The sequence below is a fragment of the Molossus molossus genome, unplaced genomic scaffold (genome assembly GCF_014108415.1).
Source record: "Molossus molossus isolate mMolMol1 unplaced genomic scaffold, mMolMol1.p scaffold_m16_p_9, whole genome shotgun sequence".
In the NCBI taxonomy this organism is placed as follows: domain Eukaryota; kingdom Metazoa; phylum Chordata; class Mammalia; order Chiroptera; family Molossidae; genus Molossus; species Molossus molossus.
Genome location: NW_023425403.1, coordinates 538,872 through 561,503, shown reverse-complemented (window position 1 = coordinate 561,503; position 22,632 = coordinate 538,872). Strand labels below are relative to the sequence as shown.

Here is a 22,632-nt window from a genome sequence, read left to right as displayed (position 1 = left end):
CTGCACACCCGGGACGTGCTGGGAGAGCAGATGCTGCGAAGGCTCAGCCGTGGGCCGTGGCCCGTGGCCGTGGCCGTGTGGCCTCAGAGACGCCGAGTGAGCTGCACACCCGGGACGTGCTGGGAGAGCAATGCTGCGAAGGCTCGGCCGTGGGCCGTGGGCCTGGGCCGTGGCCGTGTGGCCGCCAAGGACGCCCAGGCAGAGCTGGGGACGGGAGAGGGTGCGTGTGGGCAGGGGGAGGGTGCTGAGCAGGAGGGCACAGAGGTTGAGACCGGTGGCTGCAGCCACCTGACCATGAGCTGCTAACCCACCAACGGGAGCGTGTCGTCTGTGGTCCGTCTTGGTCCCCTCAGTAGTTATTCCAACCTCGACCCCTCCCACCAGGCTGACCGTCAACTTCCCTCTCCTCTCAGCATGATGCTGACTCCTTCCCACTTTATCTGTAAATGCCGAGGCCCAGGGTGACCCCCATGCCCACCCCATCCACACCCACAACAACATGAGGTCCTGGGCCCTTGTTGGGGGGACACTGGTATTTGGCTCCTGCTCCTGACACAGGGTGTGCACAGCTTTGCGCAGGACTTCACCCCTCACCTTGACAGTCTATCCTTCATCCCCAAAACCGGAATGGCCTGTGCCGGAGCCCTGTGCAAGCACAGGCCCCGGCCACCTGCAGGTCACAGCGCAGGCCTCCGTGGGGATCACCAGGCGGGTGATTGCAGACGCGGGGAAGGGGCTGCGTTTCTAGTCCCCGTTCCCAGTGCCTGGGCCTTCAGCAGCCTCTGCTGTCACACACGGCATCATGCGGAGCACATGCCTCTGCTCCCGGCTCCCGACACCCGGCCCCCGACACCCACAGGCCTCCCTGGGTGACGGGAGCGTGTCTGTCCTGAGCCGACTCCGGGTGGCTCCTGGATGGGGCTGTAGATGGAGTTAACCATGGACGACGAGGAAGCCCCATGAAACCCCAACAGCACGGAGTTTGGTGATGGCTGCCACGTGGGGAGGAGACGCACCCCAATTCCAGGGGGACAGAGCTGCTGTCCGGCCTTCGGGACCTCGCCCTGTGCATGTCTTCATCGCAGGGTGCTCACCTGCATCATTCATACACCGGGAGACAAAGGTGTTTCCCTGAGCTCTGAGCCTCGGCAGCAAATCAGCCAAACCCAAGGAGGGACATGGGGGCCTGAGACCGGCAGCGGAGGGTGAGCCTGGGGCGACCACGCGGGTCTGAGGGCTCCGAGGGGGCGGGACCGCACTCTCCTTGGCTGTGGTCACCCCGTTTCCCCATAGAGTCACGTTTTGTCGAAGGGAGAAGTGGACACGGAGAACTGAGATATTGAGGGTGAATGGTGTTGTGTTCCGCACGGTACAACACTGATCAATTAAACAAAAATGTCACACCCTCCACCTTCCCAGAAATGGTCCCTTCGTTTTGATTAAGGAAATGCAGGCTGTTATGACTTAAGTCTTCATCCCGTGAGACCTGTGTTTGGACAGTCAGGCGAGCTGGGACGATCCCAACGTCGCACACAAACCACAGCACCCTGAAAACCCAGAGCCCCTCCATTCTCCGCCCGCAGTTTGCTATGAGCTGCCCAGACAGTTCACCCCGGCCTCGGACTCCAGATAATCTAGGCCCTTGGGCATCCATGGCCTTGGGGTCCCTGCTGGCTCCTCTTGCGAGTGTCCGGGACCACCTGCCCTCCCTCCACGCCGCTCTCCCGCGGGACTGAGGGACTTCAACCTCAGCGCCAGCCCGGGAAGGTGGGATCATGTTTCCATCCCGTCCTTTCGGGCATCGCTGTCACCAGGTTCGCTGGCAACCACCGCCCTGGCCTGTCCAACAGAACCCACGTTGGCACCTGCTGCAATGTGCCAAGGGAGGCGCCCAGGAACCGACCTCAGGAGGATGGTATCAGAACCGAGTTAAGCGGGGCGCCCAGGTGCTGGGACCACGCGAGGGAAGTGGCGTGGGCGCGCGGCGGGGCAGCGGGTCCAGGCTGGAGCCCGGAGGACGTGGAGGGGACGGCGTGGGGTGAGGACAGAATCGGAGCCCCATCCCCGCGCCCTGGCTGCCGCTGTGCACACCGCCCCACAGTCGGACCCGCGCAAGCAGCCTCCGCTCTGCGGGCGGTCATCCTGCGGGACGGGCCTTCGTCAGGGCGGCTGCGGGGGGAGGGGGATCCCGGGGCAGACCTGGGTCCCTAAGACGCCCTTGGGGTTGCCACAGGGGGGAGGCAGGGACAGCTGCCAGGACCCGCCTGGCCCCTCCCGGCCCCGCCCTCCGCTGGCTCCGCCTCTGCTCCCTGGGCGCTCGGAGCTCTCCGTCCACACTCCGGTCTCCTCGTCAATTCCCAGCCGCGCGGGCCCTCTCCGTGCGCAGTCGGGGCTCCATCAACGCAGCTCCGACACCCTCTGCCGGGCGGTCAACACGCATTCTCTCCGTCGCACCTGGGCCTCTGGCCTGGATCAGGAGCGGGACATCCATCCCTCTGCTCTGTGGTCAGTGCCCAGCGCTGGCCCAGAGTCCTAACAGCTCAGGATGCCCCGCTCTGCGGTGCCCAGGGAGGGTCAGGGTTACAAGGTCAGGGGTGAGGGTGTCAGGAACCCCCAGTGCTCCCCACTTGATCCCCCTCCTGTGCCAGATGCCCACGTGATACCCACCTTACACCCACAAGCCTCCCAGCGACCTCAGGGAAAGACAGACACTGTGATCCACCTGAACAACCTAACACCACTGCGCCCTAGATCCGCGGGTGCCAGAGGGGTGAAGTGGGTGAAGGGAGCAAAAGGCGCAGGTGTCCCGTGGTAGGCTAGTGAATCCAGGGGCTGTCATGTGCAGCACGGTGACCAAGGTGAACAACATGTTATCATATATCTGAAAGTTGTCATCACAAGAAAATATTCGTATCTACGTGTGGTGACCGGACGTCAACTAAACCTGTTGCAGTGATCATTTCAGAGATACATAAGTGACACATAATTATGTTGCACATCTGAAGCGAATACAATGTTACGTGTCAGTTACACCTAATAGAACTGGAGTGAACCCAGTGAGGGTCAAGGGTACTTCCTTGGAGATGTGAGCCGCCTTCTGCGATGGGGGGAGCCCAGGGGTGTGACCGCTGTCGCCACCGCGGGGTGCAGGAAAGCAGGCAGATGGAATTTCATCTCTGGCTGGAGCTGGCCTCGCCCCCTACTTCTTCCATCCCCCCCCCCCAACCCGGAAGTCTCCGTTGCTAAGAGTGATTCAGTCCTTTCCGATTCCACAGGACTGTTTCTCCCCCGTCCCTTCTCCATCCGGGGCAGTGGCCCACACAGTGGAGCTGGGTGAGCAGACCCCTTGGATTTGGGCCCACAACTCCCCTCCCACAGTCAGCAACCCGCGCACACACACAGACTGAGATGCCTCTCAGTTCCCACCACACTGGCCGCCTCTCTCCTCCCCCAGCCTCCCCCAGCCCAGGGCTCCTCCTTCTCCAGACTGGGCGGCAGGTGGTTGAGTCCTGCTCAGAGTTCTGTCCGGAGGGCGCACAGGGGAGGCTGGGACGGCGCCTTCCCGCCGCTCAGCCTCAGTGTCCAGCACTGTCGCGGGATTCCTGAGCCCGTCCCGTTTGCCAGAACGTGGCACGAGCGTGTAGACAGTCTGCTCAGAACAGCGGCACGGGGCGCAGGCTGAGAGCGGAGCCTCTGTCGCCGGGTCTCCCACAAACCTGCAGGGAGAGCCAAGGGTCCACGTGCGGAATAAGGAGGCCGAGGACTGACTGACCCGCGAGACCCCAGGCCACCAAGTTCTAAACCTGTGATTTCTGTGGATTCGCTCTTGCCTGCCTCAGATAGCTCAACAGTCGTTAATTTATGGAACACGTCGTTAGCTTTGCCAGGTCACTTCCGGAGGAAAAATAAGCCTTATTAAGGAAAAATAAACAGTAGGCCTTATCTAACATTCTTTGTTTATTGAATGACCCAGCACATGGCATTTTTATGATATTCAGAAACAGGAATAATAAAAAAATACATTTCTATTGGCCAACATAAAGGGTTCCTGAAAAAAACTTCCAAGGAAATTAACTACACTGTTCTCACCTTTGCTTTGAGCTTCTGTTGTGAAGGAAAACACAGGTACAGACAGGCTAATTCACAGATCAGCCACCGGAGCAGAAGTGAGCCTCGGCCACCACAGGAGCCACGCGGAGCCACGCGGAGCCTGCTCTGACCCCAACCTCTGCTCTCCACTGGGAAGGGTGTTATTTAATCCGCATGTGAACCCAGAGACTCACCTCATATTCCGAGAACACACCAGAGCAAGATGAGGCTGATCCGCTAACTATTTTTATAGGAAATTCTTTACGGACCTGATCTGAAATACTTCCCATTTCTAGGTGCCTGTTTCCAGTTCTTGTCTGGACTTCACACACCAGACATTTCCTCATAAGCCCATCAACCCAGCCCCTGAGACTGTATGTCGTTGAAGGAGGGGTTGAGTATGATGTTGGAGACGAACGGCAGTTTGTCAGTCAAATAAAGTGGCAGCAACGCTAACAGCATCGCGGAGTTGGCTGAATTCGGCTGCATTCCAGCTCACTTCAGCCTCCTGAGGCCGGCTACAACGGTTTGTGCAAACTGAGAGGGGTTAGCCCTCCAGAGCGGAGGGACGGTGGAAAGCAGAGGCCACAGCCCAGCCTGGGAGCTGGGGGGGTGGCAGCGTCGGCGATGCCACCGGAGGAGGTGATGGGCAGACACTGGGAACACCGGCAGGAAGGCCAGGAGCCCGGGCAGGACCCGGAAGCTCAGGCCCTCGGATGCCCCTCGGCTCCAGGACCAGAGGCCCCATAGCTCTGGGAAGGGGCTGGTGAGGCTGAGACAGGCGGTGGTTGGCAGTGTGTCCAATCCTCAGGTCCAGCCCAGACCCCTCCACCCCCAGGAACAGTGGAGACTGACCTTGGGGAGAGCTCCGTGCCCTCCTGGGGAGCCTGGGGCCGGAGGAGAGATGGGCCACAGGGCTCAGGAAATCGGCCGTTAGGTAGAGGGTGCTCACCTGTCAGGAGACGGCACAGATGTTCCAGGGAGCGGCCTGGGAGGGCAGCTGGGTCCCTATGTTCTTGCAGAGCCCACACAACAACTTGACTTGTAAAGGTCACTGAGGGGGGCTTGGGAAGAAATGTGAGACCAAGTGAACAGAGAGCAAGAGAATACGCCCAACACGCGGGAAACAAAGAGTAAAGTTAAACCCAGGTGTTGCAGGAAGGCTCCCCGAGGAGTTCAGAGTCACCTTGCAGACTCGACGGGCAGACGTGCCTGGTGCACATGCCCAGCGTGTCATAGGACTCGTAACCTCCAGGAAGAAAGTGCACTGTCTCCTCCGCTCCACACGAGCCCTGTTGTCAGAAAGGTCCTCAGAATGGCAGTTTAACAAGAAGACACATATTATCTTATCGCAGTGAACAGGAAGATGGTTGAAAAAGTAAACACTGGGAAGTCAGGGAGTGAGCTGAGGGGGATGAGAGGGTCTCCCGAGGGCGTGTCCCCTAAAACTCTGAACCACACCCAGATCCTTCCCTGCCTGAAGCTCCGTGTGACTGGAGGTGAGTCCCTGAGGCTGAGTCTGCAAAGCACCAGATGGAGGAGAAGCGCCGGTTCCTACGTAGGGCGGCCCAGGCTGGGTCTGGGGCGAGGAAGCGGGCGAGAGGCTCCCTGTCCTGGGGGGCTCGGTGGGAGCAGGGCCAGGCTTCCACCAGGGACGGGGCCCCAGCAGCACTTCCCTCGTCTGGCGCCCTGACCAGGCTCATTTAAACCTCCCTCTAGGTGACGGCCCCACACCCACCTCCTTCCCGGGACATCTTCCTGGGGCAGGCACCCGTCTCCTCGCCAAAAACAGTCCCTGTTCCCCGTTGCTCAGTTTTCCAAACCCCTTCCTTCCTCCGGGTCTGCGGCACTTCCTGAGGGGGGGAGGGGGGGAAGCCAGACATCCACCGGATGCTGCCTGCCCGAATCCGGCCACTGCCACGTGTGTCCCGGGAGTGTCGGCGCCCGGCAGGGTGGACGCGGGAGCCCCGCGAACCCCCACCCGCCCTGTGCAGGGAGGGGCGTCAGCCCGCAGAGGGCAGCAGCTTGGGAAAGGGACCGGTGCTGCGGCAGAGCCGGGACCCTCCAGCGGGCTCCCAGCTGCTCCTGTCCCCGGGTGAGGACGCTGTCCTGACTCCGCCGCAGGCAGCCCTGCAGGTGGAGGGCGCTGGGTCCCCGGAAGGCACCAACCTTCGGGGCTCCCCTGAGGTCAGACCCACCTGTGACCTTTCGGTTACACTGTCAGCGGGCCCCTCACCGACGACACGAGCTGAGTCTCTTCCGCGACTGCCGCCCGTCTGCCTGTGCCTGGCTGAGGGCAGAAGGCTGTGGAGTCCGCAGAGGAACCCCATTAGGATCGCCGCCCCCCAAGGGTGAGCCCCCAGCTCTGCACACAGCCAGAGATGGGAGGTCTGAGGTCCGGGGCCGAGGGCCACTGCCAGCCTGGAGGTGTTTGTCACCTAGAAAACTGTGTCCTTCTCATCCATGGGTCCCTGCGTCCAAGGTCGTGGGGTTGACTTTGTCACCAGAGACGTGGTTTCCTTTCCCTTCTGCAGTTCAGGTGAAAGCTGCTAATTTCTTGTGGACATGCCCCTAGCCTCAGTCTGTTTGTTTTCTGAGCTCTGAGAAAATGGGTAATTCGCATTCTGTGACACAATCTGAGTGATCTGTGAGGCCCCGGAAATGACTTCAAGACTCTTCAGAACGAGGCTGTTACCGTGGTGAGACCCTCCCCTCCCCCAAAGTTACTCAAGCCTGAGGACGCCCCTCGCTCGGGCGTCTCTCGGGGGCTCGTCTCGGACACTGCTCCAGGGAGGCAGGCCTCAGGCCTCACGGGACTGCGGCAGAGCTACTGACGTTGTCACAGGAGAGGCAGGACGGCCTCCGGTCAGACCAGCCCCTGGAACTCCCCCGACACTAGGAAGGAGCCCTGGGCGTGGAGGTCTGGGGAGCTAGCGCCCTTGGGGTGAGGGGTCAGGAGGGCCGCCTGCAGGTGGATGTCAGACTGCAGAGAAGGGCGGGGCCCCACCCAGTGTCCTGGGGGGAACACAAAGATTGCGGGCCTGCGCCTCACAGGGAACGTTGTTCAGGGACGCGGGTGTGACTGTGCCCTGTGACTGTCACGCCCAGTAGGTCAGGTAAGCAAACGCATGTCTTTCAAAGGGGCAGCTGCCGTGCAGGAGGCAGGTTCCAATGAGCACGTCGACCCCGAGAGCCAGTCGTTTGGATCCAGGGAGCAGCTCTGGGAGGCGGGGACACGGACACCCTTTGGTCAAGGAGGGACAGTCTCTCCCAGACCTGACTTCAACCAGGCTCCCTGAATGCTCTACCCATGAGGCCAGGACTCTTGGGCCAGGGTTGTCCTTCTACTGGTCAGTTTGGTGGGGATCCTCCACCCTCCGCATCTGGCCACCTTCAATCTGACCAGGTTGCTCCTTCTCTCCACCCAGGTGAGGTCTCAGCCCCACCATGTGCCCCCAGCAAGGACCCTGCAGGGTGGTTTACCCCGAGGTGACGGCCGGCCCAGCTGTGCACCCCGCCCTGTGAGAGCGCCCCAGCCTTTCTGCTGAGCGGGGTGGGGCCACATGCAGTGGGAGATTTCTAACCCCCACCACCCATGAGCAGGAGGCTGCGAACTGACCTGCACGTGTGACGAGAGTGGGGAAGGGATTGGGACCTCACAGCCGACATGAGGGCCGAATGCACTGAGTCAGAGGAACTGCAAAGCCCTTATGATCCGACTGTGCGGAGGCCGACATACCACGTCTCCCTGTTTTCCAGGAGACCCCGCACTTCCAATGGCAGTGGGACCCTCCGGTGCAGTCCCTGCTCGCGGCAGGTGTGAGTCACAGCAGTGACAGCGGCAGGCTCTGTGCTGGGCCCTGGGGACTGGCCGAAGGGCCGCAGCTCCCGAGTGTCACTTGCACATGCTGGTGCCTCCCTGTCATCTGCGGCCATCCACACGTGCGGCTGGGCCAGCAACCTGGGCCAGGTGAGGGGCCAGGACAGCGCGGTACCACCGCTCCAAGTCCCGGGCAACACAGATGAGCGAGGGTTCGGACACCCCTGCCCCGTGGTCCCCAGGACGGAAGTGCGGTCAGGATGGAGCAGCGGCGAGGGTGAGAGCGCCCCCGGCTCACCTCAAGGAACTGCTGGCCGGCAGCCCGACGTCTGCACTGAGATGTGGGTGGGGACGGCCGCAGTCCTGGTGAAGGTAAAAATTAAGCTGAGTATTTCAGACCGTACACTGATCTGTGAACACATGAAGATCACCAACACCTTGTGCCCCAGACAGAAATTCACGGGGACGTGAGCGGCACTGAGACACCAGAACGGACATCCTCCCGCGTTCTGTCAGCATGAGCTGCTTTATTTTATTTCGTTAAACGTCTGGCTGGCTGGACACCTGCCGCCTGCCTCCCAGGACCGGAGGGCAGGCCCGGGGTGCAGGGGCTGGGGTTAGTCCTCGCTGGCGTTAAGAGGAAATCATGTCTTAATGCGATAAATAGGGATTACATAATCAGTACAATCAAAGCACCAGAACCAAAACACACTGTTCTGGGCGTCTGTTCATCACAAGTCTCCCGATTTCACCGTCAAAACCTGAAAAGACGTCAAAGGTGAGCTCGGTTAAGACACTTCAGGTCTCCTGTGTGCACTTGTGGCAAGAAAGCGTCCGTGTGTCCGTGGGCAGGCTGCTGGTGGGTGTGTGAGTCCACCTGGGCGCCGCAGCGGCAGTGATGTCCTCCGGGGCCGGTCACCAGACGGCCGAGGGACGCAGGTGGACGCTGGCGGTGGGAGCCTCAGGGCCCGGCTCCCATCATCTCCGAGGGCCGGCTCTGCCCACCGCGCCAAAGGAGAGAGGTCACTACCTTGTCTTAAAATCGACAGAGAAAACCGGCCAAGGAGTTGGAGTCTAACCTGGGCACCTGCTGGCAACTGCGTTTGGAACGGCTCTGAAACCTACAGGTCCGATGACCAGATCCTTCCTCCCTCTGCCGGCTGAGCAGTCCAACATGAACACAGACCCCGTGTTTATACGGCTCCCTTGCTCAGAAAAGCCACCACCTGCCCAGGTCACGTCCACCACCCACGCCCGTCAGACTGCTGGCTCCCAAGGAGGCGGGGTTCCCACGCGGTCTTTACACGCCGAGCCGCCAGGTGGCGCCGTCGCGCCCCGTCTGAAATCCGCACCGGGAAGTGTTAACAAAGTAACAAGTCACATGATTTTCTACCTCGGGCCACTGTTTCCAGCTGAAAAGAATACGCCCTGGATGCACCCCTCGATGCACCCCTCGGAAGGACCACACGATGAAAGGACGTGGAAGAACCGCGCGGCCTGACCACCAGCGCCCCCGAAGGCACCGCAGACCCGCAGGCGGGGGTCCACCCGCAGCGCGGCACAGAAATGGGGGAGTCGCTCGTTTCCGCGGGTGGGGGCCCACCCTCTGCAGCGCAGGCCCCACCTGCCCGGCACCTCTCCTGCAGACACATGGACCTGGGGAGCTCCCAGGAGCGGACCCGCACGGACGACGAACCAGGACCGCGAGACCCTGAAGGCCAGTCACGGTCTCAGGCACCGGTGGCTCCTTGGAGTTAACGCTCGTGGACCAAGCTGGTCTCGGGACAGCGCCGGACACAGCACGGCGGGTCTCCTCGCAGGGCGTCGGGCCTGGTCGTGTCCCCGGCGGCTACTGCCCCTTCTTCGGGGGCACCTGGCCGTTGGTCCTGGGCAGGGCGCTGCTCTGGGGCTGCGGCTGCGCGAAGTTCCAGTCCACCGGGTGCAGGAGCTGCTGTGTCTTCTTGTGGGTCCAGTAGGGGTTGAGCACCAGCGTCAGGAGGCTCATGCCCAGGAGGAAGAGCGCCAGGTGCGGCGGGTACAGGCTGGCGAGCAGGCCGCGCCAGTGCCCGCAGCAGACCCACCACATGTGGTAGGTGAGGACCATGCGGCAGTGGAACATGTGGATCATGACCCACTGGTTCACCTTCCAGAACAGAGAGTCGGACCAGCCAGCCTGCAGGGACACAACACAGCAGTCAGCTCGGCACACCCACCGACCACAGCCCCTGCCCGGGCCCTGCGGCTGCACAGAGGAACCGCTCTCTGCTCCCTGAGCATCGCGCGGAGCCTGCAGTGGCCCGGGGCTGCCCTGGTCCTGCGGACCGAGCTCCCAGACCTCGCCTGGGAGGAAGTCTCAGGAGAGACGTTCAGGGAGAGTTCCCGGTCTGTGTGCTTTCACCCCAGCAGCCCCTGGACACAGACAACATGAGCCCGCCTTACAGTTATTCTACGTGCACATTAGTACTAGGTCCCCTCGGCACAGCTACCTGCACAGGGAACCTGAAGACGGGCACGTCTGACGGCTCCCCGCCCCCCTCACCGCCTCGGGCCACAGGCGGCTTTCCAGGGACACCCAGCGTTCAGTGTGCCCGGCCCAGGTCTCGATAAAATCGGACAGGCCGGCACTGGGTCAGCTGCAGAGGGACTGGAACCACAGGCTTCCCGAGAACCCTGCGCTGCTGAGTGACACCCCCAAAGGACACAGCACCCCCAGGGAAGAGGAACAGACGTGGAAGGAGGAGAACTGGGGCTGGAGAATCTGTCAGCAGTGCGACCCCATGTGACGTGGGGACAGAGCCAGTGCGCACAGCTCCGGCTCCCCCCGTGTTCCGGCCTGTGGAACAGAGGCTGGCGGCCCAGCCTCCCCACCGGGGCTCCTTCTCAGCAGGCGTCCATCCGCCCAGCCTGCTGACTGCCCGGCACCCACCTCCCTCTCAGAGGCGCCCAGTCGAGGCGAGAAACAGCAGGTCACTCTGCCCACTGGCCCACCAGCGGGTCCAGAGGTGGCTGGGAGGCCAGGCCCAGGTGACACCGCTCCACGTCCTGGCCCCTGCTCCCTGTGCAGGGGCCTCTGGGCCACAGCAGAGCTGAAAGCAGCCAGGTGGGCGTGGGCTCCGCGTGGCCCAGCCCCGGGCGACGTGAGCACAAGCCGCAGCTGCAGAGGGCCAGGCAGCCAGGAAGCGCGGGTCCCGTTCCTGCCCTGTTCACAGGGAGCACAGACTTCAGGACTATCTGTGCAGCGTCCACGATGCTTTTGGTGAGACACCGACACAAAACATTGTGGGTTTCAGGTGTACAATCGACGTTCCTTGGCCTACAAAGGGGATATGCCTGATGAACTCGTCGTAAGTTCAAAATGCATTTAACACACCTGACCTGCGGAACATCACAGCCACCAACCTTGAACAGACATGCTCGGGACGTGGTGCCCGAAATACGCCCGGGCACAGTGCACCCTGGAGGAAGGGTCCACCCGGGGGATGACGAGGTGGCCGTGCATGGAGCTCATGCCTGCCCGTAGCGCAGAGGATGGGCCACACTGCAAAGTGGTCACCACAGTAAGTCTGGGGAGCGCTCACCACCACAGGTGGGACCGTGTTCTGTGATGGGGACTGTAGGCCGTACCACTGAAGCCACATGTCGACATATTTGATGTGCAACTGGAGTCTGTGCCTTTGACCACCTTCACTCCCCCTTCCCACCCTCCACCCCTCCCTCGGGCCACTCCAATCTGTTCTTGTGTCTAAAAGTTCATTTTTTTTTTTTTTAAATTCCATGTATAAGTGACATCATGTGGTATCTGTCTATGTCTGGCTTTCACTCGGCATGTTGCCCTGTAGGTCCATCCATGTTGCTGCAAACGACAACATTTCCTTCTTTTCTTGGGCCTGGCCCAGGCTACACGTTTGTCTTCAGTGTCCCTAATGCTCTGAGCCATGCTGGGACACACGCCGGGCACGGGAGCCCATCTGCGCTGGGACACACGCCGGGCACGGGAGCCCATCTGCGCCGGGACACACGCCGGGCACCGAGCAGGTGTGCACTGGGACACTGCCGGGCAGGCGCCCAGCCTTGGACCCAGGTCAGCTGCGCTGTGCTCCTGTGTGTATGAAATGACTGCTTCGTATCAGATAATTTACATGACGAACTAGTCTTCTGGGGGGAATTATATTGTGGTGTGTGAGGCCAGTGTAATTCATGTATTACCAGTTGTAAACAGCACTTCGAAATCGAGTATAAGGAGGAAACACTAGAACAAACCCATCTGTGGTATATGCTGTTGCGGGCTGGGCCGACCCGGCTGCAGGACCGTGGTGTCCCCCTGCGGCTGGGTCGGCCGTGTGCAGTCGACATAATGAGGGCTGCAGTGAGCACACGTGGGACCTTGTCCACCCTGCAGACCGCACCTCACAAACTTCCAAGGCAGGAAAACCCAGCACAAGCCCGTCTCTCTGGCAGGCACCCCACTGGAGTCTGACCCCTCCCAGGACAGGGGCGGGGCCTGCAGCAGCCCCCTTCCTGCCCAACCCCCAGCCCTGCAGGGGGCGCTGTCCCAGGAGACTCCAGAGCACAGACCAGGGTCAGGAACAGACACCTGACATCATTCCACACTGATCACCCCTGGGGGCTGGAGACAGGAAGATTTTCATTTCTTTCTTTTTTTAAAGCAACATCCTACAAAAAAATAACAAATTCAAGATAACTAAGAATATTTTCTCAAAACTCTCTCTGACTTCTCTCCCAGCACGTGTGTCTGGGTTTTAGCTGAGGTCCCCCCTCCCCACAGCTGTCAGTGACTCCTCCTTCCTTCCAGACACCCCTTCTCCCACAGACTGAGAGCCCAGAGCTTCCCCGTGGGAGGGGAGGGGGAGACAGCGCAGACAACACAGTCCACCCCACGCGACCTCAGCAACAGTCCCCTGGTGCTCACAGCCCACACGGCAGGGCCCAGCCCCTGGCTCTGCTCTGTGGAGGGGACACCCACAGAACCGAGCAGCCACGTGGCCGGGCCGTCCCGGGAGGGAGGCCCAGGACGCTGGCAGGTCCCCAGTCCCAGTATCTTATCTAAACGACCGCAGACCCGCAGCTTCCATGATCGTTCAGCGTCAGCTGCGTTATATGACTCTCACTCCATCCATGGTGTCCAACCCTTCTTCCCAACGACTCTTGCCCCGGGGACCTCACGCCACCCCAAGCCCCACATCCGTGATGATCTCTCCGATGCCTAACTTACAGCCTGGACACAGGACGGGGCTTGGCAGGTGCCTGCCACATCTGAGCAGGCTGCCCCTTGGGGACTGGATTCCCAGCCGATGGACAACACCCCCCGACCGCCTGCCGGCCGGGCCCCTCCCGTGTGGAGGCGCGGCCCGTGTGACTGCAGGACACGCTCAACCGGCAAAGCTGCATCTCCAGTTCCACGTAAACCTGTCCCGTGACCAGCGTCGCCCTGGAGGACAGCCGGGACCTGAGCTGGGAGCACAGCGAGTGAAAACTAACATTTAAAAATATACTCTCACACGAAGGAAGGAAATACTCGACAAATAGCGGTGCTGGGGCCCAACACTTTGATTTACCAGTGAAACAACCTTATTCAAAATGAAAAATAAAAAACCCACAGGATGTGTGATGGACATGGGCAAAGGCCTCCCCCACAGAGACCCCAGCTCGCAAGTTTAAATTAATTCTTTTTTTTTGGTATGTGCCCCTAGCGGGAACTGAACCCGGGACTCTCTGGTCCGCAGGTCAACGCTCCAACCGCTGAGCCAAACCAGCCAGGGCCGCAAGATCGAATTCTGACTCCTCTGTGAGAAACAGAAACTAAAGGCTGCCGGGGGTCCCTGCCCTGGTGCAGCACCCCATTTCCGGACCAGAGGCCCTAGCTCCACCTTCACCCAGAAGAGGGGTACTGGCTCATGTGTCCAGCACTGCAACCTTCTGAGGGGCTGGAGAGGCCTGCCTTCGTCTGCAGTCCTGGAGCTCGATGGCCGGCACAGTCCAGCTGCGCGGGGCGGGGTGGACACGGAGCCCGGGCTGGCACACACCACAGCCTCTGCGCCCGCCCCGCCCAGCTCTGCCCACAGAACCCACAGCTGCCTGCCCTCCCTGGGGAGTGGGGGATAACGATGCCCAGCCCGTCTGGCCCAGCTGATATGGGGCCGTCGCGAGGGCGGGGCGGTATGTGGAGACTGGGGGAGGTGTCTTCTTGGTTCAGTGCACAAACCCCGACACAGAGTCAGGAGAGGGAAGAATGAGGCAGAGCGTCCGGACAGAGGAACAGAGAAACCAGACACGATTCACATGAACCAGCAACTACACTGAAACACTCAGCAGACAGGGCCACCAAAGGAATCTACAGATTCAGTGCAACCTGGTCAAGATCCTAGTAGCAGTTTTCACAGAAACAGAAAAGAAAATCCCAACATTCGTAGGAAACTGCAAACAGCGTATCAGCATCGAGAAAGGGGAACAAGCTGGAGACACCACCCCGGATTCAAATGTCCCAAACCTGCACGGCCCCGACAGAGGCCGGCCGCGGCCAGTGAGGCGGAGCTGGGGGCCAGGGAGAACCCCACCTGGGCAGCAGGCAGGGCAAGCGGACACGACCGCGGTGGGGAGAGGGCAGTCCCCTCACTTCACGGCACCGGGACGCTGTGAACCTGCAGCTCACACCACACAGGACAGTTAACGCAAAGGGACTGAGGCTTACACGTAGGACCCCGACTGCAAATCCCCTAGGAGAGGACACAGGAGAAAGGCTTCATGAAATCGGGCTTGGATAGGATTTCAGGGCTATGACGCCAAGACCATAGGCGACAGGAACAAAGTCGAAGTCGGGACACACGCAACTGAAAGTCCCTTCACAGCGAAGGGCACGCCCAGCGGAGCGGAGGGAAATATTTGCAGATTGTGTATCTAATAGGAGTTATCACCATCGCACATAACACACTACGACTCAATAGTGAAACGCAAAGAATTAGATTAAAAGTGGGCTAAGGCCCAGCGGGTGCGGCTCAGTGGACTGAGTGTCGTCCCAGGAACTGAGAGGTCCCGGTTCAATTCCCGGTCAGGGCACATGCCCAGGTTGTGGGCTCGATCCCCAGTAGGGGGTGTGCGGGAGGGGGCCAGTCGATGTTCTGTCTCCTCGATGTTTCTCTCTCTCTCTCCCTCTCTCCTTCTCTCTAAAAATCAAGAAAAAAACATTTAAATCAGCTTTATCGCAGAAGTTTCACGCTCAGCTTGGCGGTCCACACACCACCCGTGTGCCTCATCGGAACAACCAGGTGTCCCAAAGTTCTAGGAAGTTCTGCATGAGGTCTGCCCAGTGTCTTACATATTCTTAGAAGAACCTCTTCTGAGTTACTTGCCGTCTCACACCTGTCGTTCTGAGAGTTAAATTTAGCTTCAGATTATCTCCTGACACAAACTGGCTAATTCTTCCGTGACAAAGAATTCTTTGATCCTGTGCAATCACTACTTCTTTTCCAACCTATGCCCTCATTTCCAGTTCTCTGACTCACATCAGCAGCAGTCCACTGGGACCACCGTGGATCAAGTCGTCAGACCGCAGGGCCTGTTGAGTCCTGGACAGTGAATAAAAGGGGTTAGGAAATGGACAAGAAACACATTTCACACTGAAGTCATAGGACAGTTAAAAGGTCTCCTCTAAAATCTCTCAACCAAGTCTAAATTATTCCATTAAAAAAATATTTTTCCTTTATTGATTGTAGAGAGAGGAAGGGAGAGGGGGAGAGAGATAGAAACATCGATGAGAGAGAACATCGACTGGCCGCCTCCTGCACGCCCCCCACTGGGGATGGGCCCACAACCTGGGCGTGTGCCCTGACGGGGAATCGATCTCTTGGTGGTCGACGCTCAACCACTGAGCCGCACCGGCCGGCCGAATTCTATTATTAAATCAGTTGTGTTTAAAGCAATGTTTACATTGGAGTTGAGAACTGTGCTGTCACTGGGAACCAAGTCCCTTGGGCATCCACACACCACAGCGACACACCAGCATGGGGTTCAGCGGACTGAACACGCTGAAGCGGGCACAACGCTGCAGCCAGCCCCACGAGGGGTGCCACCGCCCGGTGAGTGTGGTGGGGACAGCCCCCTGGCTCCCTCCCACAAGACCCCACCTGGCCGGTTCCGTGTCTCCAGTGGCCAAGTGTCCCCAAGCGACTCTGGGACACAGGCAAGAGCCCTGACACGGTGCCCTTCCTGACGCCCTGCACACACCCCATGGGTGGCAGTCCGTCCCTCCAGGGACTGGAGCGAGCCTGGCTCTGTGTGTGCAACGCTCCAATCCCAGCGGTACTGCCTCGTGTAGGGAGATGCGCCAAACTACAGAAACACACGGAACGAGGACCCTGAAGAGCCACCGGGACCCCCACGATCCCTGCACCACACCCAGCAGCCACGCTGCGCAAGCGGCCTGGGTCTCCTGACAGATACGCGGGTGGAGGACGTGGCGCACACCACGGGGAGCTACGCAGCCTGAAACCAGGAAATCCAGCCACGTGCACCACTCGGGCGGACCCGGAGGACGGGACAGGTGCTCAGGGACTCAGTCGTCCAAGGCTGAGGGACAGAACAGTCCAAGTCACAGAATCACAGCGCGACGGCGGTCGCCGGGGGCTGGGGACAGGGGGAGAGCCAGTCGGGAGGCACCGGGCCCCACCGGCCGAGTGAGGCTGGGCGGCGGCAGCTGGCCCAGCGCTGTGTCGGCAGGACGGCCCTGTGCTCATGAAGCTGCCGAGAGGGCCTAGAGTTAGGTAGGAAGTGACGTAACGAAACCTTAAAAGACGTGTGTGTGGACCCCCACGTTACTTTGATTTTTAGGGAGCATCTGAAAGGAAGGGTTGGCCAGGCTTCCTGGGGCTCACAAGCTCCGTCTCCCGAGCCGTGAGACCCGCCACGTCGTCTTGCTCTGAGGCTGGAGGCCTAAACGATTTGTTTCAAGTGAAGGAAACGGAATTCGGCCACAGTAGCTCGCGGCCGCGTGCGGCGTTCGGTCTGCTGCCGCCTGCAGGGCCGCCGCGAGCCCGGACCCCGGCCCACACCTGCTGACGGGCAGACACGGCGCCCGAGGGCCACTCACCTTCAGGAGCATCCAGGACACACAGGTGAAGGGCGTGCTCATCTCCAGCAGCAGAGTGGTCATGGCCAGATAGTGGCCAGCTCTGAGGTTCACCACTAGCCCCAGAAACCCCAGGAAGGCAAAGAGATGGTGGAGAACCAGGAACACGTCGAAGGCCTGGAAGACAAAGTTGGACAGGTGAAGGGCTGCGTTTTCGAAGAAGAAGAAGCCGGTGGCCGTGGTGATGTGGAACCAGGACCAGTCCTGCTGGGCGTGGGCTTTGTCGGCCTGCAGCACGGGGTCCGCCAGCAGAGTCCACAGACCCGCAGCCGTGCCCTGAACCCCAAACACCGCGCGCGTGGCGGCCAGGTTCCAGAAGACCTTCTCCTTGGCCGCCAGGGAGCGGTACGTGGCGTTGAGGGAGGACGACAGCTGGTGGCACACGACGAACACGCCCAGGTAGAAGGCGAAGCCAGCGACCACCAGCGTCGAGCGGATCTTCCAGGAGGCATAGTCCAGGTCAAAGATGCTCCCTGATGTCCCTCGATCGCTCGTGAGACTCATTGTCCTCAACCTCGTATCACAGGAGGGCCGTGGTCAGCACAGGGCTTTGCGACCCCGCATGGGGTCTCGTCCGAGAACCAGCGTCAGTGCCACCGTCTCGGGGACCTTCATGTAGCCGTGTTCGATCTGCAGAAGGAAAAGACAATTCTCTTTACACGGACTGAACTGAAGCCAGGACACAGCACAGCTGATAAAGAGCCTGTCAGAGTCACTCGGTTCGTCCTTCCACCTGGCGGAAGACACGAAACAGCAGGAGACGCTCAGGGCTCCATGGGAGGGAACTGAGACAGGTGCAGCCCTGAGCGGGACGGCGGCAGCACCCCACCACCTTCGTGGGGGCGCCCGCCACACAGTTCAGACCCAGGGAGACCACCCACCAGACAATTACTCCGGGATGTGAGCCTCTCGCTTCCAGAACCCAAGACAAGAACCTGTGAGCGCCCCGGTCTGCGTGGCAAAGTAGCCGACAGACATTTCCAGCCCGGGCCACAGACAGACATTGGCCGGCGCCTGGGTTCCGGTCCCTGCGGCCCCGCGTCCTGGTTCGGACTTCCCTGTGGAGAGCACTGTGCGTCCAGGGCTGAATGAGGGCTGGCTCAGGTCACGTGCCGGTCAGACGTCCTCCGCACGGCAGGAGAGGCCAGTCCTCGCTCAGCCGTCTGCTAACCAGCGAACAGTGTGGACACCGGCCTCACTGTGCCGTCTGCGGGGGGCGCTCTGACCAGACCCAGGAGGGCAAGGCCACATGCACTGTGCGCCGTCCCCGGACATCGCCCCAGACACTGACCACAGGGCTGTGTCCACTGGACCCCCGGCGCCCTCCTCACGCAGATCCTGCCACCCCGTGCCGCGCCCGGGCCAGAGGGAACCCAGGGGCCACCCCTGGGCTAAGATCACCTTTATGGCCGTCTCTCGCTCTCAAGTTCAAGGTGGTCATTCTCGTTCTAATCGTGAAAAGAATCCCTAAACTAAGTACCTAAAATGCTGACTTAGACCAAGGGCCATGGGGTGGTCTGTGGGCACCGGCCACAAGCTCACGCTCCTATGGACAGTGGTGGCCACAGGCCAGGACACTGCACCAGCATGAGGACGCGGCTGGCTCTGTCCGCCCTGTGTTCCCGCTGCTCCCAGCCACCGGGTGCTGACTGACCGAGGTCTGCGGAACTGGGAGATCACGCCGAACAGGCGTCACGTTCTATTCCCAGTGCACCCAAGAACGTCCCCGCCTCCAGACCCCGCCACGGTGCGAGTCACCCTAGTTAGCAGGGCAGCAAAGTCCTAGAAATCTGCCCCATTCTTGGCCTGTTTCCCCATCAAAGACTGATCTTGAGGCTCAGGACCCAACCTCCTGGCCCGGTACCGCACTCGGCACCACAGACTTACTGAACCGCGTAGTTTCTGAACACACCGCCTTCTCCTGACCGCCAGGCCTCTGTGGGGAGGACGCCCCCTCCCCCGGCCCTCCCACCCTCAGGTCCGGCTTCCATCTCACCTGCCCCAGACGCCCTGACCAGCGGGGCTGCCACAGGCCGGTCAAGCCCTTGAGCTACAAGCTCCCAGCACCCGGATCTGGGACCAGCCTGCTCTGGGAGGGCCTTCGTCCCGAGGCCCAGAGACCAGCAGCGCTGAGGCTGTCCAGAGGCACCCACGCCCGTCTGCGCAGACAAGCTGTGCTGAAACCCTGCTGAAGGACTTCAGACCGCGCTCCGGTGGCCAGTTACACAGGCGGGACGGTCTGAGAAACAGAAGGAGCCCCTGCCTGTCTGGTCCAGCTGTGCATGTCCAGAGGAACACAACACACAGGACAGGGACCCCAGCGTCCGTCCTGGCAAAGCAGCCCCAGGGCCGCCCCGATGGGCAGGGCTCAGGGGACCTGGGCCTCCTCAGAGCAGGCCCCTCGCACCCGCGCCCAGTGGGAAAGAGCAGGCTGGAGAGGAACCGAGCCCCGGCCTGGGGCAGCCTGAGCAGCGGCCCTGAACTGCGCGTGTGAATCTCCAGCGGAAAGCGAGACGCTGTCGTGCACCCGAAACCACCCCGAGGCCAGAGCACAGGTGCACCTGGCGGAATCCCCTGTGGAACCAGTAGCAACCACAGGGAACCGCCGGGTCTGAACTGTCCCAGGCAGAGTCCTGCAGGGGCCCGGCCCTCAGCGCCCCAGACCCAAGCACACAGACCCCGCCTCACCGGGGAGGAAGCTGAGGCCGCCCCCTGCTGATGCTCCTGCACCGGGAGGCGTTCCCTCACACCAGGCCGAGACCGAGCTGACCGCACATCTGCAGGCCCACTTGAGCAGCGTTAAGGGCCGGGCCCTACGCCTACAGCGGTGCTGTGGGTGCGGCAGCGGGAGGGGCGGCAGGAGCTCAGGGCCCTGTGCACCTGGCTGTGTCCTCACCCCGAGGCCACAGGGCCGGTCGATCCCATGAAGCCCCTCACCGGGTCAGGCCAGTGCCAGGGCCCTGGTTCCTCGTCCACTAAGACTCAGGCCAGAGGAAAACCGGGGCGATGCCGAGCCTCGGGCTTCGTGGTGCAGACGGAGCGGATGCTGCAGCCGTCACCACGGGACCGAAGGGAGGGAGGGTGATTTTTTTGAACTTAAGTTTATCTTTGTTGTTGTTGTTAGAGGTATCCCTCCTTCCCCTCACATGCTCCTCCCTGCTCCCGGCGCAGAACAGTGATTACCGAACAGCTGAACATCCTCAAGTAACAAGAGATGTGTGACCTTCGCAAAGTCCCCAGACTTAGAAGATAAATATAAAACACTGCCCCGTCGGGTTTGGCTCAGGATTAGAGCGTCGGCCCTCGGACCAAAGGGCCTCAAGTTCGATTCCTGGTCAAGGGCACACACCTGGGTTGCAGGTTCAAACCCTGGTCCCACTGCAGAAGGCAACCAGTCGATGTTTCTCTCTCCCTTCCTCCCATCTAAAATTCGATGGAAAAATATCCTCCGTTGAGGATTAACCAAATAAATAAAATAAAAATATTGTTAAACTCAAAGATGTCGGTAACACCGACGAAGAGCTGGGCAGCCACACCACGTGAGACCAGTGAGGGCCCGTCAACCAGCGGAAAGGGAGGTGACGTCCGCTGTGCACGCTCTGATTCCTGAACTTAAGAACCAGTCTACACCCCTGAAGAAGTCGCTCAGGTTGCTACGATGTCTGCAAATGCAGACAAAGAAATGGCAACATCGTTTCCGATGCGTGGGATGGAAGGTCAGAAGAAGGCGTCATCGTCATCGCGGTCCAGGGAAAACACCGACAGAGGAACCAGACATTCTCGCAGCCATGAGGTTTGACGGCGGTCGTATTTCTCCAGTTTATTAACACAGGAAAAGGTCAGAAGTGTGAATCCAAGATGCCTGTGTTCTACTGAGTGAAAACATCTGGTTCGGTCCACTGCGCTGCTCTTGAAAGTGCCCTAGAGCCCCGGTCATACCGCTGGCGCGTGCCCACGGAGCAGCTCTGCGCCCCGGAACAGGCTGGCGTGCCCACGGAGCAGCTCTGCGCCCCGGGACAGGCTGGCGCGCCCACGGAGCAGCTCTGCGCCCTGGAACAGGCTGGCCACGGGTGCGAGGCTGCGCAGCCAGGTCCCGGTTCTGGTGCCGGCAGAAAGAACCAGTTTAGAGACATGAGGTTGCTGCGGGTGCTGCAGTGTCTGCAATATCAGGGCCGACCTAAGCTGGAAGGTGCTCAGCCTCCTGACTCTGGAGAAGCTGGAGAGGTCATTGTGACCAAAGACGATGCCATGATCTTGGGGAAAAGAGTTGACAAGGCTCAAACTGAAAAATGTATTCGAGAAATCATCAAGCAGTTAGATATCACAACCAGTGACTATGAGAAGGAAAAACTGAACGAACATCCAGGAAAAGTGTCAGGTGGAGCCGCTGTGCCGAAGGCGGCGCAGTGATGTCCACGTGACTGAGATGGACGGCAGATGCCCTCAAGGCCACACGGCTGCGTTTGGGGAAGGCACGGCTCCGGGAGGGGCTGCGCCCCGATTCGGGGATCCCAGCCTTGGACTCATGAACTGCAGTGACCACGACCCAGAATGCAGGGGGGAGGGAGTAGTGCTCCTGAGAAAAGCATGCAGAGTCCTCAGAAGCTGGTCACGACACTGCTTGGAGGTCGTGGACATGGTGAGAAGGAATCGCTGACCCAACTCCGGCTGTAGGAGCTGCTGGAGTGGCCCCTGCTCACAGCAGAAGCTGGAGTCGCGGAAACTCCTGCAGAAGAGAACCCTGGAGTGGGCGGGGCGGCGGGGCAGGGGGCGGCAGAGGGACGGGGTGGGCGTGCCCTGCTCTGACCAGAACAGCTTTCATCATCAGTGAGAACTGCAAGGAGGGTCAGGCTCGCCCCTCACCTGGAGTAAGTGGTGTCCTGTGTATTACGCTGTTTTCACGTCTTCAGACCTCTGGGTCTGGAGACTGCCCGCCAGCCGGCGGGAGCACACCTCGGACACTTGCCATCTGCCAACCAGCCTTCCCGAGCCTCAGTGACCAGGTGCCAGGCAATCAGGGACCATGCGAGCAGCCCACAGCCCAGGACGACTGAAGCTGGCCATCCCTGAAGGCCCTGCCTGCCTCTCCCGGGGAAACCCACAAAGGCTTTGACTGAAATCTTCCCCTCGCTTTGTCTCCCGACCCCTGTGGGCCCCACATGGTCTGCTGTGGCCTGTGTCTGGACCTGTGACTGCCCGACTGGCCATCTAGGAGAGCACACCAGCCGCTCCTCCCCCAGGGTGAGTGCTGACAGGCCAGATCGATGTCAGTGAAAGTTCCAGCTGGGAAGGGAGACAGATGTCCAGCGCGGGGGCAAAGGAAGCCTCCCACCCAGGAAGAGCCCAGCGGTGACCCAGTAAAGGGCCGCCCTGCTCAAAACTGCACACTAAGCTCGAACAGGGACTCCTCCTAGAGTGTCCCCTGTGCGGGCCACAAGTCAGTCATGAGATTGGGCTAGTTCCCATTCTGCCACCATTGCATCATATGCTCTTGGCCAAGCCCAGTTCTGCGGAGCCTCTGCCTTCACTGGGAGAGGCCGCGACTGGAAAGCGAACTCTGACCCAAGTCCGCTCCAGAGCA

General features: G+C 60.6%; 1 protein-coding gene and 1 long non-coding RNA gene across 2 annotated transcripts; both read right to left on the bottom strand.

Annotated features, from left to right (window-relative positions):
- Window positions 1-3,487: 3,487 nt before the first annotated feature.
- LOC118622762 lies at window positions 3,488-8,094 on the bottom strand. The gene is made up of 7 exons (XR_004958126.1): window positions 7,709-8,094; window positions 6,528-6,689; window positions 6,288-6,393; window positions 5,828-5,942; window positions 5,276-5,381; window positions 5,042-5,153; window positions 3,488-3,716 (listed from the first exon to the last, which is right to left on the bottom strand). It is a non-coding gene; the product is annotated as an uncharacterized LOC118622762 (long non-coding RNA).
- A 1,649-nt stretch (window positions 8,095-9,743) lies between these two features.
- On the bottom strand, window positions 9,744-17,693 carry CLN8 (CLN8 transmembrane ER and ERGIC protein). The gene is made up of 2 exons (XM_036250239.1): window positions 17,013-17,693; window positions 9,744-10,082 (listed from the first exon to the last, which is right to left on the bottom strand). Exons 1-2 carry the CDS (start codon window positions 17,553-17,555, stop codon window positions 9,759-9,761), a joined length of 867 nt encoding a protein of 288 aa, XP_036106132.1. The 5' UTR covers window positions 17,556-17,693; the 3' UTR covers window positions 9,744-9,758.
- Window positions 17,694-22,632: the final 4,939 nt, after the last annotated feature.

Bases quoted from the DNA above. Each gene is read 5' to 3' on its own strand.
- CLN8 (XM_036250239.1), bottom strand. From the start codon at position 17,555: ATGAGTCTCACGAGCGATCGAGGGACATCAGGGAGCATCTTTGACCTG. The intron at 10,083-17,012 runs GTGAGTGGCCCT...GTGTCCCTGCAG, and splicing joins TGTCCTGGATGCTCCTGAAG to GCTGGCTGGTCCGACTCTCT.